The following is a 14,452-nucleotide window of genomic DNA, read 5'->3' as shown; positions in this document are numbered from 1 at the left end:
TTAGTTTGTTGGGCTTTTATTCTTTATTTACAGTAGCCTGCTGCACACAGTGGCAGTCAGCCCTGCTCCAGTCTCCAGGCGAGCGACAGCGCTTCGGTGACGCGCACCGACCATCACGTGTAGCCTGAGTCTGTCAGCCCTCAGCCAGGCGCTCAGCCCAGCGAGTGACAGGACCCCATGAGCCTATGGCTCAATCAATTATCCACTGGATCAACAGAGCAAAACCTGATAGTAAAACCCGAGTTAACAGTCTATTCAAATCAGTAACAAGGAAAAACAAATACAGTTTCCATATCTCTGTAGGGATAAATGAACAAGTCAGAAAACAAAACAAAAAGGGTCTGTTAGATTTTTTTGCCAAGGAAAATGCAAAACACTACCCGGATGTAGCTTTTCAGTTATAGAAGGATATACATTTCCCTTCGTATGTGCTTGTAAACAATGCTGTGGACTGTTGGCTGGTCAATTAGAATCAGAATGTCTTTACTGTCATTGTCGCAGGTACAACGAAATTAAAAGTGGTCTCCGATCAGTGCATCATCCATAGAAATATAAAAATATAAATAAACAATAAAATTAATAAATGAAATACTTCAGAGCATAATACTGACATTTCACAGGATGCAGTCCTGTGAAAAACTATGTCCCATACTTCCAGGGTAATTATGAGGGTAATCAAACTTGATTCGCACTTGATTTGTTGACCATCAGCAGAGGTGACTGCCTCTACAAAAGCAGACGTTCTGGCTGCTTGCTAGCTTGGAGCATTCAGGCCAATGCCGCAATTTTCCCGGAAGTGGGTATCCTGGAAAATTCACTTCAAGGTCAGACAGCGCAACGGTCAGAGAAACTGAAAACAAACAAAAAAAAAAAACAAAACTAAATCCAACAGTCACATCTCAGACTCAGTCAGCATGTGAAATGTTAAAGTTCATTATAGTACAATAAGAAAAAAATTGAACATGAATGGCTCATTTGGACCTGGACACCTTGCAATCACCAAGGTGGCCATGAGCTCCTCTGTATACCAAAGTATTCTAGAGGCAAATGTGAGGCCATCTATGTGACAGCTAAAGTTTGCCTGAAATTGGGTCATTCAAAGGATAATGATCCCAAGAACAGCAGCAAATCTAAAACAGAATGGCTGAAAAACAAGAATAGAGGTTTTAAAGTGTTCAAACATCAACCTGACTGGCAGGAACTTAAGAGAGCTGTCCATAAACATAAACCTCAATGCATAGAAGAAACAGTGTAACAGTGATGTGAGACGCAGAAAATGATTACTCCAAGTTATTACCTTAAAAATTGTTTCTTGGAACTACTGAATTATGGAAATGCTGTCATTGTTCACCACTGTATGTGGTGTTATTTCCTCTGATTATGATCCTCATTGTGGTAAATCGATATTTATATTAAACCTGCAGTAACTACTTTATGACTCCTCTTGGCGGTGCTTATCAAAGGAACAAGCATAAAGTGAAGGTTAGTTGCACTGAAAAAGAGCATTTAACATTTAATTTGGAATTTAAATGTAGGAAGAAATATTAAAAGCACAAAACTTTACTTGACTTTACTTGTCATCAATAAAAAAGCAATAAATAGTTGATCATCATGCCTTGAATGAAGAAAAACAAGCGTCTTTACAACACTGATGAGATTGCATTGACAGATTGATAATAAGTATTCCCGCATCTTCTTAGGGGGAAAAATATGACATTTTAGGTGAAACAGCTCCACAGTGTAATGTCAGAAGAGGAGCTGCCAACAAAGTAAGGAATCTCCTTGACCTCAACACTAAGTTTGGTAATGAAAAAACAACTGTATCCCTGAGAAATACATTTCTCAAAAGACCTTCACTACAAAAAGGATAGCGTGTGGATCTTGATAAAACTGGGAACATAAAGACAGATGAGTAGCAGGTATCTATTTGATTCCCACACCATTCCAACTTGGATCAAAATACATTTCAAAATGAAGGAAACGTGTGCACACCTTCATTCTTGAACTTGATATTCTTGAGACGTATCTGCTTTCATTATGGCAGACTTGAAACAAATACTGCACACATAACTCAAAGGGAAAGACTATAAATATATAAAAAGAGAAGTTTGTTGTATGATATGTAGAGAAAGAAGGATTTGAAAGGAAGCTCACTGTTAAATATGTACGTATAGAAGGAATGGTGAATTGGTGGAGGTGGGCTGGTGGGGTTGTATTCCCTACGGTGCCATCTAAGGAAGGTTCTGGGCCCGGTGAAGCTGTCTGAATGGATGGAATGTTTCTTCAGACGTCCCAGAAGCACATTCTTCCACTGCGGGACCTGGGTTTGTCTTTTCTTGTTCCATATTCACTCAATTATCCTCGACTGCTCTAAACATTCCAGTACATTCCAGGAGCCCCGCATTCCTTCTTTCTTTTTTTTCCCCACCCCAGCCAGGATCACCAACCACCACCACCCTTGCCCAGCTCTAACACCTGCCCCCACTCAGACTTCTTTTTTTCCCTTCCCCATCATTCCTGATCGCAGATGGACGTGGCACAAAAGAAAGCCTCTTTTTTTTCTCTCCAAGCTGAGGAATTTGGCTTACTTTAGACGAAGGAAAGCCCTCATACTTCAGGCACACCTGGCTGGTACAATGTGCAGCTATATAATCAAAATGGTGAAAGCAGACATGGATCTGAAGCGGCACAGCGGGCTGCGGCAGCAGTTATGATTGAACTCATCATAAGATAGATGTCTGAAGTGACACAGACATGCATGATTACACAGGTGAACGAAGGATGTTTCACTCTCTGTGCCTAATTACGCTGGAAAATAAAGTAATAGGATAAATTTCATACATAAAAATTGATCATTCTAGAAGAACAGCAATGGATATTCTATTTTACATAACAGCTATACGAGTTTCCTGTGAATGAAACCTTTTAAACAGCATCAACAAGCCAAGTTTCATTGAAAGAAGAGGATGCAGTAACATTTATCATCATTTACTATAGTTAATTGACCATATACAGGCACTTACACCCACAGTTGAGCGCAATCAGCGTATTCAGGGAATTGGCCTTGAGGTAAATAGATAATCCTTCAGGTATAAGTAATTGCTATTACACCAAATGTGTATTAGTTCACAGCCAAACATTGTTCCCAATAAATTTAGCGATGACTTATACACCAGTGTAGGAAAAGACCCAGACACTTTGTCTGTTTGCATGGATTCTGTTAACGTTATCCGTCATGTTCATTACAATCAGAGCAGGCAGGTTGAGCAAAATCAGACACACCGGTACATTTAATCTCCTCATCGCGCAACAACTCCCGGAATGCACTAAACCTCAGAGAAATGTTAATGGAGCCAAGTATCAAAGAGAATTTTTTACCTTGAACTTGTCTTAGCTATAATTAATTTAAGATGAAATGGAAGACATGTTTCCGTGTTATCAGAGCTCCAAAGTACATTTTTTTGGACAAACAGGAGGTTCCTCTTTTGTCATTTGCTGACAGAGCCAGAAGGTTCTTAGGACTGCTGTGGAAATGGTCCGACTATATTTCTAGATTAGCATGTTCTCTGGCTTTGCTGGTTCACGCAGTAAATAACATTTCAACAGGAAGCAAAGTACAAGTATACAACAACGGGAGGAAAGCAAAGCTGGAGTTACTGTAAGTATTCAAAAATAGCCACTGGGGAAAAATGTGTGCTTTTCACGCAAAACTGTTGCGTCGCTGATGACTAAAGAAACAAGAATGCGAAAGACGAAAGATTCCTCCCATCTTTTACCAAACACAGAAATGCATTTGGATGTGCAAAGGAAATGACCTGTTATGGGCAACTACGTGATAATTAGCACCCTCGGTTTACTACATCTTTGTGCAATGTGAAACTACAGCAGATTACAGAATCAGAACATATTTCAGAGCACTAGTAAGCAAACAACAAAAAAGGAAAGCACAATCCAAATTATCATCAGTCCCAAAATGAAATTATCTTTGGAAAAATATCCTTGAACAACACTGTAGTGAACACTGTCTGTGCCAATATAACAATGATATAACAGTTAAGCACTTGAGGTCAACCTTCACTAAGCTGATTTCCTTCTTAATGAATCAGGAAGTCTGGTATCACAAAGTTACATCAGAAATTCGTGTGAAAGTGTGATCTCAGGTGTTTGTCTTCTTGTGAACTTGTCAGATTTATATTTCTTCAGAATTGGACTCTGCGTTTTAATTGCTGGCTTAATCTAAGCAGCCATTCATATGCGAACAAGCTGTAACTCATCAAACTTCCTGCTTCTCCGTGAGCTGACAGAAGAAGGAAGTGTTGCTAGTACAAACGGCATGCTAGTTATGACATCTATCTTGGCTATACTACAATGGAATGTGTTGTTTAAACATGTCAGATTGTGCTGTCCTGGTCCATCCGTGTCTTAAACATAAATAAGGAAGCTGAGGGCTGCCACCCGTCTAGACTTCCTGAAGGCAGGTTCTGAGGAACTGTCATGCAGTCCTGATGGGTTCTGACAATGGGCTTCCATCACAGTGAGCCTTGGAATCTCTCAAACATTGGTCAACGTTGAAACTGCTTAGACTTCCCAGCCAGAGGCTTTGAAGTCGCTCAGATGCAGAGCAGTGACAACAATCCAATCATCGATTCTGTCAAGAAGGAGAGCGAGTCCCTCATCGTCATGAAGGTCAAAGGACTGTGATGTGTGCTGTTTGCGTGAGGGGCTCTCCAATGGCTTTAGTGGAAACTATTTGGCCAGGGCAATTACAACAAAAGACGCACATCCAGCTTTTGGAATGTTTCCTAAAATGAATGGGGAATAATGGAATGAATATTGCTGCGTGTTATTCTCCACTGACGTAAAATGAAAACACTGCTTCCCATCATTGTAACACTGGGACGGATGCAGACATGCTGTCATACACACACAGAGGTAGGCATAAAACCATTACAACATTGAAGGACAACTGAGCAGCGGACAATCAAACAAAAAATAATATAAATGACCATTAAAGGAGTGTTCTCCCACTTCAGTGTTTACTTTTACATACATTTGTGGAATTAAATGCACTATTAAGCTCCAAAAAAATCAACTTTCCTCATCAAGCCTGCTTAACACACTATAAACTGTGTCTTTATCCGGCCTAACCATGCTGGACGTGTGTTAGAGGGTCTCAGTGTGGGATATCTACGGTTGTCCTGAGAGGTCAAATGCACTGCAACTTAAGAAAACATCAGGAAATTTAAAAAGAAAACGACCACAAAAGCATACAAAACACAATGAAAACAGAAAAAATACAACAGAAGTTGACTAAAACACAACAGAAGGAGAAAAATAAAGAAATTCACAAAAAAGTACAAGTGAAATGTTTTAGTGGAGACAACGTGACCAAACAGCTGTGGGAATAACAAGAAAGGAAAACATGCAAAGGATTGCCCCTTAAAACGCTTCAAGACTTATTGGATTTGTAACATGTGTTTTAATCACACAACTCATATAATATTGTGCATGTTTGATGTTAGCTACCTACTGTTTGCTTGTCACTTCTGCAGCTGGTCCATCAAGTTATCTCCCCAAAATCACTTAGATTGTGTTTTTTGAGTTTTTTCTGAGCTTTTGCAGCATTTTTCATTGTATTTCTATTGTTTTCCTAAACTTCACTTGTGTTTATTTCTATTTCTATTGTGTTTTATTTGAATTCTGTTGTGTTTTGTGCGCTTTTTGCAGCATTTCTTTGTATTCCCATTTGTTTATTCAACTTCCGTTGTGTTTCATTCAAATTCTACTGTGTTTTTTTCCCCCTATTTCTATTGTACTTTATTTAACTTCCGTTGTGTTTTTCCGTGCTTTTGTAGCTGTTTTCTAAATTTTCAGTGCGTTTGATCTGCCAGGGCCACCATAGAAATCTCCCTTTAAAAAATTGTATAACTGCCACAAAAATAGAGACCCATTTTCATAATACAGCGTTGCAATGCACACAGGAACACTACACATGTGCTCACAAAGACACACCCCCTATCCAAAAAGGCTGCACCCACACGTCCATCTCCAGTCTGAATACTCACACAGACGTGAGTAAGAGGCTTCACGGACAAGGACTGTTATCACATGAATATGTCCTCCTCTATTTAAAGATGGTTTGACGTTTGGCTCCTGGTCAGTCTTTAAATTATAATAATAAAACAAATTGTCATCCACCAGTTATTCCTTACACATCACCATCTAGTGTCTTGAATTGGAAGTATAAAAATATGGCCACAAAAATAACCACGACAATCAGTCCACGTGGGGAAATCTATAGGCTATTAAAAGATCTTTTAAAAAGTGTATCTTGCGAGAAAACAAAGAAGACGCATTACCAAGGGTTATTTATTTTTGTGGCTGTTTTTTTTTTTTTTTTTTTTTTTTTTTTTTTTGGAAGAAATGTATCTGCTATGTTCTATTATCATATAAAGGGGATTTTATTCCTAGGCTAGCCACCAAAGTTAGGCACATTTGAGTAAACTGAAAAACAAAACAGAACAAAAAAACAAAGGAAGTCCAAACTCACCGGAGAGGCTCTTCAGCCGTCTTGCTCAGTGCTGCTGTCTCACTGTACCGTTACGTAAAGTCTACACATAAGGCTACAGGGAAGAGGGGAGAAGTGAAATGTCCGATCCTTACAAACAAAAACAAACTCTTTGCCCTCATGCAAAAAAAGAAAAGAAAAAAGAAATCCTGTTTGGAATCTGCCATCCCGTCGTGACAATAACAACGGTTTATATCTCGTCTTTACGCATTTCGCTGCCATCTGGTCAAAGCTATTATAACTCGGAATCATTTCAAAACTCAGGTGGAAGAGACTTATTGAGACTCGTGTTGTTAAAAAGTAAGACAAAGACCCAAGTGTTTGTCTCCCCCCACCAAACACCACTAACATCACCGCATCTCTTGCGGAAAATTGGATCACTTCACCTACAGCGGGACCCACTTTCTTTCTTCCCCCCACGAAACGTGATGGACACATTGTGTGAGTGTGTAAGGGGGGGCAAAACTGCTTCAAAGGATGAAAAGCAAAGGAATTTCCCTGCATGAAGAACATATTTAACAAGCCTTTATGCTGTCAGGAATGCTGGCCAAGGGGGAGAGAAATATGTTAATAATGCAAGCTACTGCCATACCAAATATGGCAATATTGTTACGTCTGAGCTCTGGTGCGCATCTGGTAATGCTTAGCTCCCCTGAATAAAGGCACCGGAGAGCCAGAAATAGACTGTTCAACGTATTTCTGCCTACACCTTTAAGAGAAAAGCTCGTACGGTTATTTTAAACGTGTTCATCGTCTTATAAAAGTGTATTTAATCAACTGATCTGCGCCTAATTACTGTGTAGGCAAAAGCATGCCTGACACAGTAATCAGCAACAGTCGAACATGTTCAACTGCATAACTGACACTTAAATTAATCCATAATAAAGTTTTGTTCAACCTTCTGATCTGATCTTTAAGTCTTGGGATGCTATTTTGGGGATATTCTGCGGCATGGCATTCTTATATGAAGACAAGTGACTCTAAAATTCAACCGCTGACACACACACACACACACACACACACACACACACACACACACACACACACACACACACACACAAGTGACAATAAAGCATCTCAAGTTCACCACTTCAGAAAAAAAAAACTCAAATGAAGCCGATGTGATAGACGTGAGAGGCGAGCAGAGGAAGAAAATGAAAGGGGGATAAACAAGAAGGGAAAAATGTGAGACGGAAAAGTGTGTTCAGATGGGATCCAGGGGGGAAAAATCCATTTGGGAAAGAGAGAGAGAGAGAGAAAAAAGAGAAAGGTTTAGACAGGGTGGAGCTTAGGTCTTGGATGGAAAATGCGCCGAGAAACATTCCTGGCATAGTTTGGGAACAGTTCAGCAGGCAGGCCAGGGGACGACGTCAGCTTCTCACTATAGTATAAAAGTACGGAGGTGGCCGGACCTCAGCAGACTGCAAGCGCTTCACTGAGAGCTTCTTCTACTCTAAAGGAGCCTCTGACGATAGAGACTACCAGCAAAGACATTAAGAGAGACAAACGGCTAAGAGAGGGAATACTTAAGGACTCCTCCGAAGACAGACTTTTCCTTACACCGAGAGCAGGATTCCTTTTGAACGCGCACAAGAAATTTATCCAAGATGCTGGTGCTTACTGTTGTCGTTGCCTTCCTCGGAAGCTTTAACCTGGTGAGTCTCGCTCTCTCTTTCTCACTCTTCACTGAAATATAAAGAGAAAAGTTTTTCAGTTTTAATTTCCTACATTTAGTTAGAGAGAGGAGAAGCTGCTCTTTTGAGACTAAGTTTATCTTGTTGTAAGCCATTCTATGTCGCTTGATTTTAAACGTTTCTAAAAGATGGTTTTGTGTTTTTCTTTTCTTTTTTTGGTTATACAGGTCCTCTCCTCCTCCTATTCCTCCACCTCCTGCCCCTCCGTGTGTGATTGTCCTCGGGAGATGCCCCAGTGCGCACCCGGCGTGAGTGTCGTCCTGGATGGCTGCGGCTGCTGCAAAGTTTGCGCCAGGCAGCTGAACGAGGACTGTAGTCTGACCGAGCCCTGTGACCACACTAAAGGACTGGAGTGTAACTTTGGGGCCAGTTTTGCTGCTGCTACTACTCGTGGCATCTGCCGAGGTATGTATAAAGATCATCCTGCTCCAGATGTGCATGCCTCATGACTTAGCCTGAAGACTTTTTTTTTTAATAAGAGGGATTATTATTCAAGAATATGGGAACCTGTGTGATTTCAACACTATGGAATGCAGCTAGGAGGAAACTAGTCTGAACCTCAAAGCACAGGCAGCCCACTGTGGAGGGAAAAAGACTCCTCACAGGCAGCCTGAAGAATTTCACAGTTTAACTGATCCTTATCTGGCAGCCATGTGATGTCTTCAGCAGACCTCTTTGAGCAAAGCAGGAAAGAATAACATTCCTTTCCCTCTGTTTTTTTCCTTTTTCTCCCTGCTTGCTGCAGCCAAGTCAGAGGGCAGACCATGTGAGTACAACAGCAGGATCTACCAGAATGGAGAGAGCTTCCAGCCCAACTGCAAACACCAGTGCACATGCATTGATGGGGCAGTGGGATGCGTACCACTGTGCCCGCAGGAGCTCTCTCTTCCCAACTTGGGCTGTGCCAACCCCAGGCTGGTCAAGGTAGCAGGCCAGTGCTGTGAAGAGTGGGTGTGTGATGACAGCAAGGAGACAGACATCCTAGAGAAGATCTTTGGCAAAGACTCAGTGATGAAGGATTTGGAAGATGATCTCACCAACAGGAATGAGCTCATTTCAATTGTCAAGGGAGGGCTGAAGTCCCTACCAGGTAAGAAAGCAGTCTTTAATTCTGAAGGTTTTTCTTCTGGGTTCAAGTGAGATGGTAAAATAAACTGCATTCAAATTCACTAATGTTTTCATTGCTTCTTTTTAATCATAGCATACAGACCACAGCCGGAAGTCCACCACATGTTCGAGAGCCAGAAGTGCATCGTTCAAACCACACCCTGGTCCCAGTGCTCCAAGAGCTGTGGAACTGGCATCTCCACCCGAGTCACCAACAACAACAGTGAATGCAAGCTGGTCAGAGAGTCGAGAATCTGCGAAGTGCGGCCATGCACCCAGTCACCTTACTCCAGTCTGAAGGTAAGCTTGAGCCAGCCAGCTGAACCAATCCAATGGACGCACACATGATGCTGAAGGCATGCTACAGTTGGGTCTCGGTGCACAACTGACAATTGTCTCTCTTGTGTCCATTCTTCTTGCAGAAGGGAAAGAAGTGCAGCAGAACTAAGAGATCGAGCCAGCCGGTGAAGTTCACCTATGCCGGCTGCTCCAGCCTGAAGAAGTACAGACCCAGGTACTGCGGAACCTGCATGGACAGCCGCTGCTGCAGCCCCCACGACACCAGAACCATCCGCGTCAAGTTCCGCTGTGAGGACGGCGAGACCTTCTACAAGAACATCATGATGATCGAGTCCTGCAAGTGCACCTACAACTGTCCCCATGCCAACGAAGCCTCTTATCCCTTCTACCGCCTCTCCAACGACATCCACAAGTTCAGAGACTGATTGGTGAGGAGCAGCCAAACCCCTCAGCGAGAGAAAGAGATCAGCAGCAGCAGCAGCAGCAGCAGCAGCATCATTGGCAGCCAATGGCAGTCTAGATGAAAGCAGGGGTGTAAATAGACCACCAATCAACTACCAGCTTCTTGTTGTAACGAGATTCCCAAGGAATTGTTGGCTTACATCATGAGGACTTAATGAAGTGCACTGTTTGCTGTGACTCAGCATGCCTAATATGAACTGCTTCGTATTAATTGGAGCATTTGAAGTAGCTTCGTTAAGGAGCAAGATGTAATTAATATTTGTACATTAATCTTAGTCGCTGATATCGATTCACTGTGTATATTTTGATCCCGTACGCCAGACATGACCCAGACTGTAGACTTGTGTGTGTATATGTAGATATGCACATGCGCAACTTCAATTAGCATTATCATGTTGTATCTTTGTTTTGTTTTTTAGAGAAAGAAAAAAAAGACACCAGACGATGAAATGTAACCTCTCGACTTGTTTAACAGGTGCGCGGTTTCATTCCTTCCTGACGTGGGCATTATTGTTCATGTTTTGTGGCAGCTATTGACCTCCCTTCATGAGAAAAAAGAAAGAAAAAAAGACAAAGCGAAACATGTCAAAGGATGAATGAATGTTTTTTTTTATTATTATTGTTATTAATATTATTTATCAAAAAAAATAATGTAGCTACTTTATTTGGATATTATGTGTCATACTGGAATAAATTGTAAAATGATTTAATTTTATATGCTACAATAAAACTGATTTATTTATATGAAACACGACGAGCCCAGAGTCGAGTCTGTTCAGACTGCACGAGACAAACAAACGGCGCACCGGGGATATTTAAGCCCTCTGTTATATCATTCAATAGAGCCAACAGATTCTCAGACAGACACCGAGCGGCTCGTTCTGCTCTTATATAACACAACCTTGGAGGCTCGCTCTCCTGACTTTCTGTGCTTTTGGAATGCCATTCTGCAGCGAGCTAGTTTGCTTTCATTTGATCTGGCTAAGCCACACACTTGACCGATTCTGAGAAGAGGAAAAAAAAAGATTAAGTTCATGAGTAGCAATGAGTATGGGAGTATGCCAAGAATCTTAAGTGCTGCGCTGAATGGGCTGGGATTAGACACCATGCAACAAGGACAATGAAATTATTGTATATCATGAATACATTCCCAGTTACGCTTTTCTTTTTATTTCATTTTTGTTTTCTTTTTTTCACACAGCATTACCAAATTGACTACTCTTTAGCAACTGCCTTTAAAAAGTGAATTAGATGCATTGGCCCCTGCTGGCTCTTAAATTGCAGGGGTCTGCTAAACAGTTGTAAACAGTCAAGCAGAGCAGGGAGGACTTAACTCTCCCTTCCAGGTTTTGGTTTAAGAGGCATGAATACTGCTATGAGACAGAAACAGGCAAAGAGCAGGAAACAGGGGTAACACAGTTGCTTCTATGGTATTAGAAACTGTGGTTTTCAAGGGCACTAAAACAGTGTTTTGCTACCATCACATTAACACTTCTCGACTCATATTCTGCTGTTTTATTCTTTAATAGACTCATTCTGTATGATTTAAGCCTCCGATTTAAGTTTTATAACCTTAAGGTTCATGAAATCCATAAAAGTATGAAATGTATGATTGAAGAATAACAACCTGAAAAAAAAGAAAAAAACTTGTGCTAGTTCTCACAGGATCTGACGTTTGCACAATGGTAGCCATTTAGAAGCATCGCACTGAGAGGAGCGCTGAGGAGAACGACAGGGAAGGATTTTCTTCTTCTTCTTCTTCTTTTTCTTCTTTTTCATCCAGGTAGAGGGAGCGGCTCAGGAATGCAGCAGTGGCTCAGAAAGCAGACATCCTGATGGGTGGCAGATGTTGGAAAATATTTCAGTGCAACATGTTCACTTCAGCTGAGGAAATTTTCCAAATATACACGAACCCTCCCCAGTTCTCGTTTGTGTCTACAGAAGGCATTTTTATCTCCTGGCAAGTAGGAAAAAAACCTGTCTAATCTCACACAACGTGCCACTTCCGCATAACTTTCCCACATAGCTCCTGGAAATAAATCTCAATCGAGTGTATTTAATGAGAGGCCGAGCAGGACACGCCACACACCGCACAGGATGTGCTCACTGAAGTTTTACACATTGCTCACATGAAAGGCTTCTGAGGTCTACCTAATCACAAGGATGTGTGGCCAAAGGGTTTAAACACTTTCAGGGTGCTGTGTTTTTCTTTTTTCTCGCTCTTTCCCTTTCTGCTCCTTCCAAAAAAAGAAAATTTCCCTCCCTGTCTTTCATGGCTGGGAGGCTGCAGTGCAATCAGACTCATTTGTCTTGATAACCGAATGCAGCACACTTGGTTATGTAATGGCATCTGTACGTTATGTGAGCAGTGCTTTTGGTCAATGTAGAGACTTACAATTCCTCAGCCTTTACTATGTCAAAAAAGAATTCCATTTCCAAAAAGAGGGGAGTGTGGGTGAAATAACTGTGGTCTTCGAGCAAACACAGCACAAACCTGTAAAATCTATCGCTCTCTCTCACACAGGCGCCCCTGCAATTAAATTGCTCGGTGACTACCTCACTCCCTAAACCAAAAAATAAAGTGTTTATATGACAAAGCTATTAGCATTAAAGCCTCATCAAGCAACTACGTAATGCAGTGCAACCAGAAGCTAACAGGACTGAGAGTGGCCATTACAACCCGCTGGATGCTGCTGAGAGCTGATGTCAACGCTTTTACAGCTCTTTGCCCCCTCCATCTACAACCTCAGGTTAATGCTCACTGTTGTAAGCAACCCAGGAGCAAGGAGAAAGAAGGGTTGCATACAGATACTTGTTTCATAACCTACCATCTGCTGGACAAAGGAGGAAACAGCATGCTGTGTGTGAGTTCTGTCTAGACTAACACACCTGTTAAGACCTGCATGTTTTAAAGAGTTGTTGCTGTGAAATGTGTGTCTGAAAACTGACTCAACATCATAGGCATTATTGTAGCGCTGCTATTTTGCATAATACTCTCATGGTAAAAAGAATGATGTAAAAGGCACCCTTTTTTCCCCAGATCCTGACAGGGTGTGGGACCCTTTCACACAACGCAACAGCGGCAGTAAATATCTCCTGACACACCCACCAGATACCCTCTGGCAATTACATAAGAATACATGATGAGTGGGCTTAAGGGAAAATCCAAGTCAGTTCCCTCCCAGGGTGTTGGATTGTTTGGGATGTCCCAGAGGGACGCTGGCTACTGCCGTGATTATTAGCTCTAACAAGCCGCACATTGATGGGAGAGGCAGAGCTTAATTGTTGGGCGTCTCGAGTCTCAGACTAATGGATTTCTGCAATGAATCATCTCCAACTCTGTCAGCTGAGCTAACACTGGCATTTACTCCTCTTTCTATCGTTCGACATGGGCAGGCTAATGAGGTCACACAGTCAGGAGCTGTTTGTCTCCCAACACTGCAAGTTTGACATTAAGGGATAAATAGGCAGATGGTACTGAAAGCCCCTCTTATTGGCAGAAACATTCTTTTGTTGATTTTTCAAGAGGGTTTGCCTTTTGCTGAGGTGCCATTGTAAAAAAAAAAGAAAGAGAAGAATGTGAAAAGTGACTCAGAAAAAGGTCAGCACATTGTTGTTGGGTGTTGATCTTCAGCTAGCAGGTGAAATGAAGAGCCTACAGATGGAAAGTGTGGCTCCATGGTATGGGGGATTCACAGGCTAGTGTCCTTTAATGCCCCATCCATCTATCTCCCCTTATCCAGTTCAGGGTGGCGAGGGACTAGGGGCCATAGGGCAAGAGGTTAGTACACACTGGACCGATCACCAGTCTGTCACAGGGCTAACAGAGAGACAGACAACCAACCACACTCATGTATGGACAATTTAGAATCACTAGTTAACCTAACCCCACTAACTGCGTGTATTTAGACTGTGCAAGGAAGCTGGAGTACCTGAAAACATCCCACGCAGACACAGGGACAATGTGCAAACCCCACACAGATCAGGTGGTGGATTTGAACCCAGGACATTCTTGCTTTGTGGCAACAGTCCTAACTGCTGTCCACCAGATTAATGGGAGTGTTGCGTCACTCCCAGCTGTAAAATTTGAGCTAAATCAAACGTGGATGCAATGTGCAGCAAAGAAGAAAAATAAATGAATCACATTTCGACAGCACTACTTCTACATGTTTTAGAGGTATTTGGTAGATCACTAAATCTCACTAGATTTTGGGATTCTCAAAAGACTCTGTTTTCTTCTGTAAACCCAAACTCACCTGATGGTGCCATCATCACCTGTCACATGATTCCTTGTGTTTCTTCTCACTGAAAACACTGGTTG

The 14,452-nt window shown here is 41.8% G+C and overlaps 2 protein-coding genes across 5 annotated transcripts in view; one reads left to right on the top strand and one right to left on the bottom strand.

Moving 5' to 3' along the window:
• ddah1 (dimethylarginine dimethylaminohydrolase 1) overlaps positions 1–6,836 on the bottom strand; it is an 80,494-nt gene extending 73,658 nt beyond the window's left edge. Inside the window, exons 1-2 of one of the 4 annotated variants that reach the window (XM_063501279.1) lie at positions 6,551–6,836; positions 612–850 (exon numbers count right to left, since the gene is read on the bottom strand). The gene's annotated coding sequence lies outside the window, so the exon portion shown is untranslated. The remainder of the gene's footprint in view (positions 1–611; positions 851–6,550) is intronic. The other 3 variants (XM_063501278.1, XM_063501280.1, XM_063501281.1) reach the window with 3 other exon arrangements.
• Positions 6,837–7,903: 1,067 nt separating this feature from the next.
• ccn1 (cellular communication network factor 1) lies at positions 7,904–10,863 on the top strand. Its single transcript, XM_063460444.1, has 5 exons — positions 7,904–8,223; positions 8,430–8,667; positions 9,008–9,352; positions 9,464–9,669; positions 9,792–10,863. Exons 1-5 carry the CDS (start codon positions 8,176–8,178, stop codon positions 10,092–10,094), a joined length of 1,140 nt encoding a protein of 379 aa, XP_063316514.1. The 5' UTR covers positions 7,904–8,175; the 3' UTR covers positions 10,095–10,863.
• Positions 10,864–14,452: the final 3,589 nt, after the last annotated feature.

The sequence above is a fragment of the Pelmatolapia mariae genome, linkage group LG17 (genome assembly GCF_036321145.2).
Source record: "Pelmatolapia mariae isolate MD_Pm_ZW linkage group LG17, Pm_UMD_F_2, whole genome shotgun sequence".
Lineage (NCBI taxonomy): Eukaryota > Metazoa > Chordata > Actinopteri > Cichliformes > Cichlidae > Pelmatolapia > Pelmatolapia mariae.
The sequence above is the reverse complement of the archived record's forward strand: the minus strand, read 5'-3'. Positions and strand labels throughout refer to the sequence as shown.

Excerpts from the sequence above, each read along its gene's own strand:
- ccn1 (XM_063460444.1), top strand. The coding sequence starts at position 8,176 with ATGCTGGTGCTTACTGTTGTCGTTGCCTTCCTCGGAAGCTTTAACCTG. Across the intron at positions 9,353-9,463 it reads AGGGCTGAAGTCCCTACCAG|CATACAGACCACAGCCGGAA; the intron begins GTAAGAAAGCAG and ends TTTTAATCATAG. Across the intron at positions 9,670-9,791 it reads CACCTTACTCCAGTCTGAAG|AAGGGAAAGAAGTGCAGCAG; the intron begins GTAAGCTTGAGC and ends TTCTTCTTGCAG.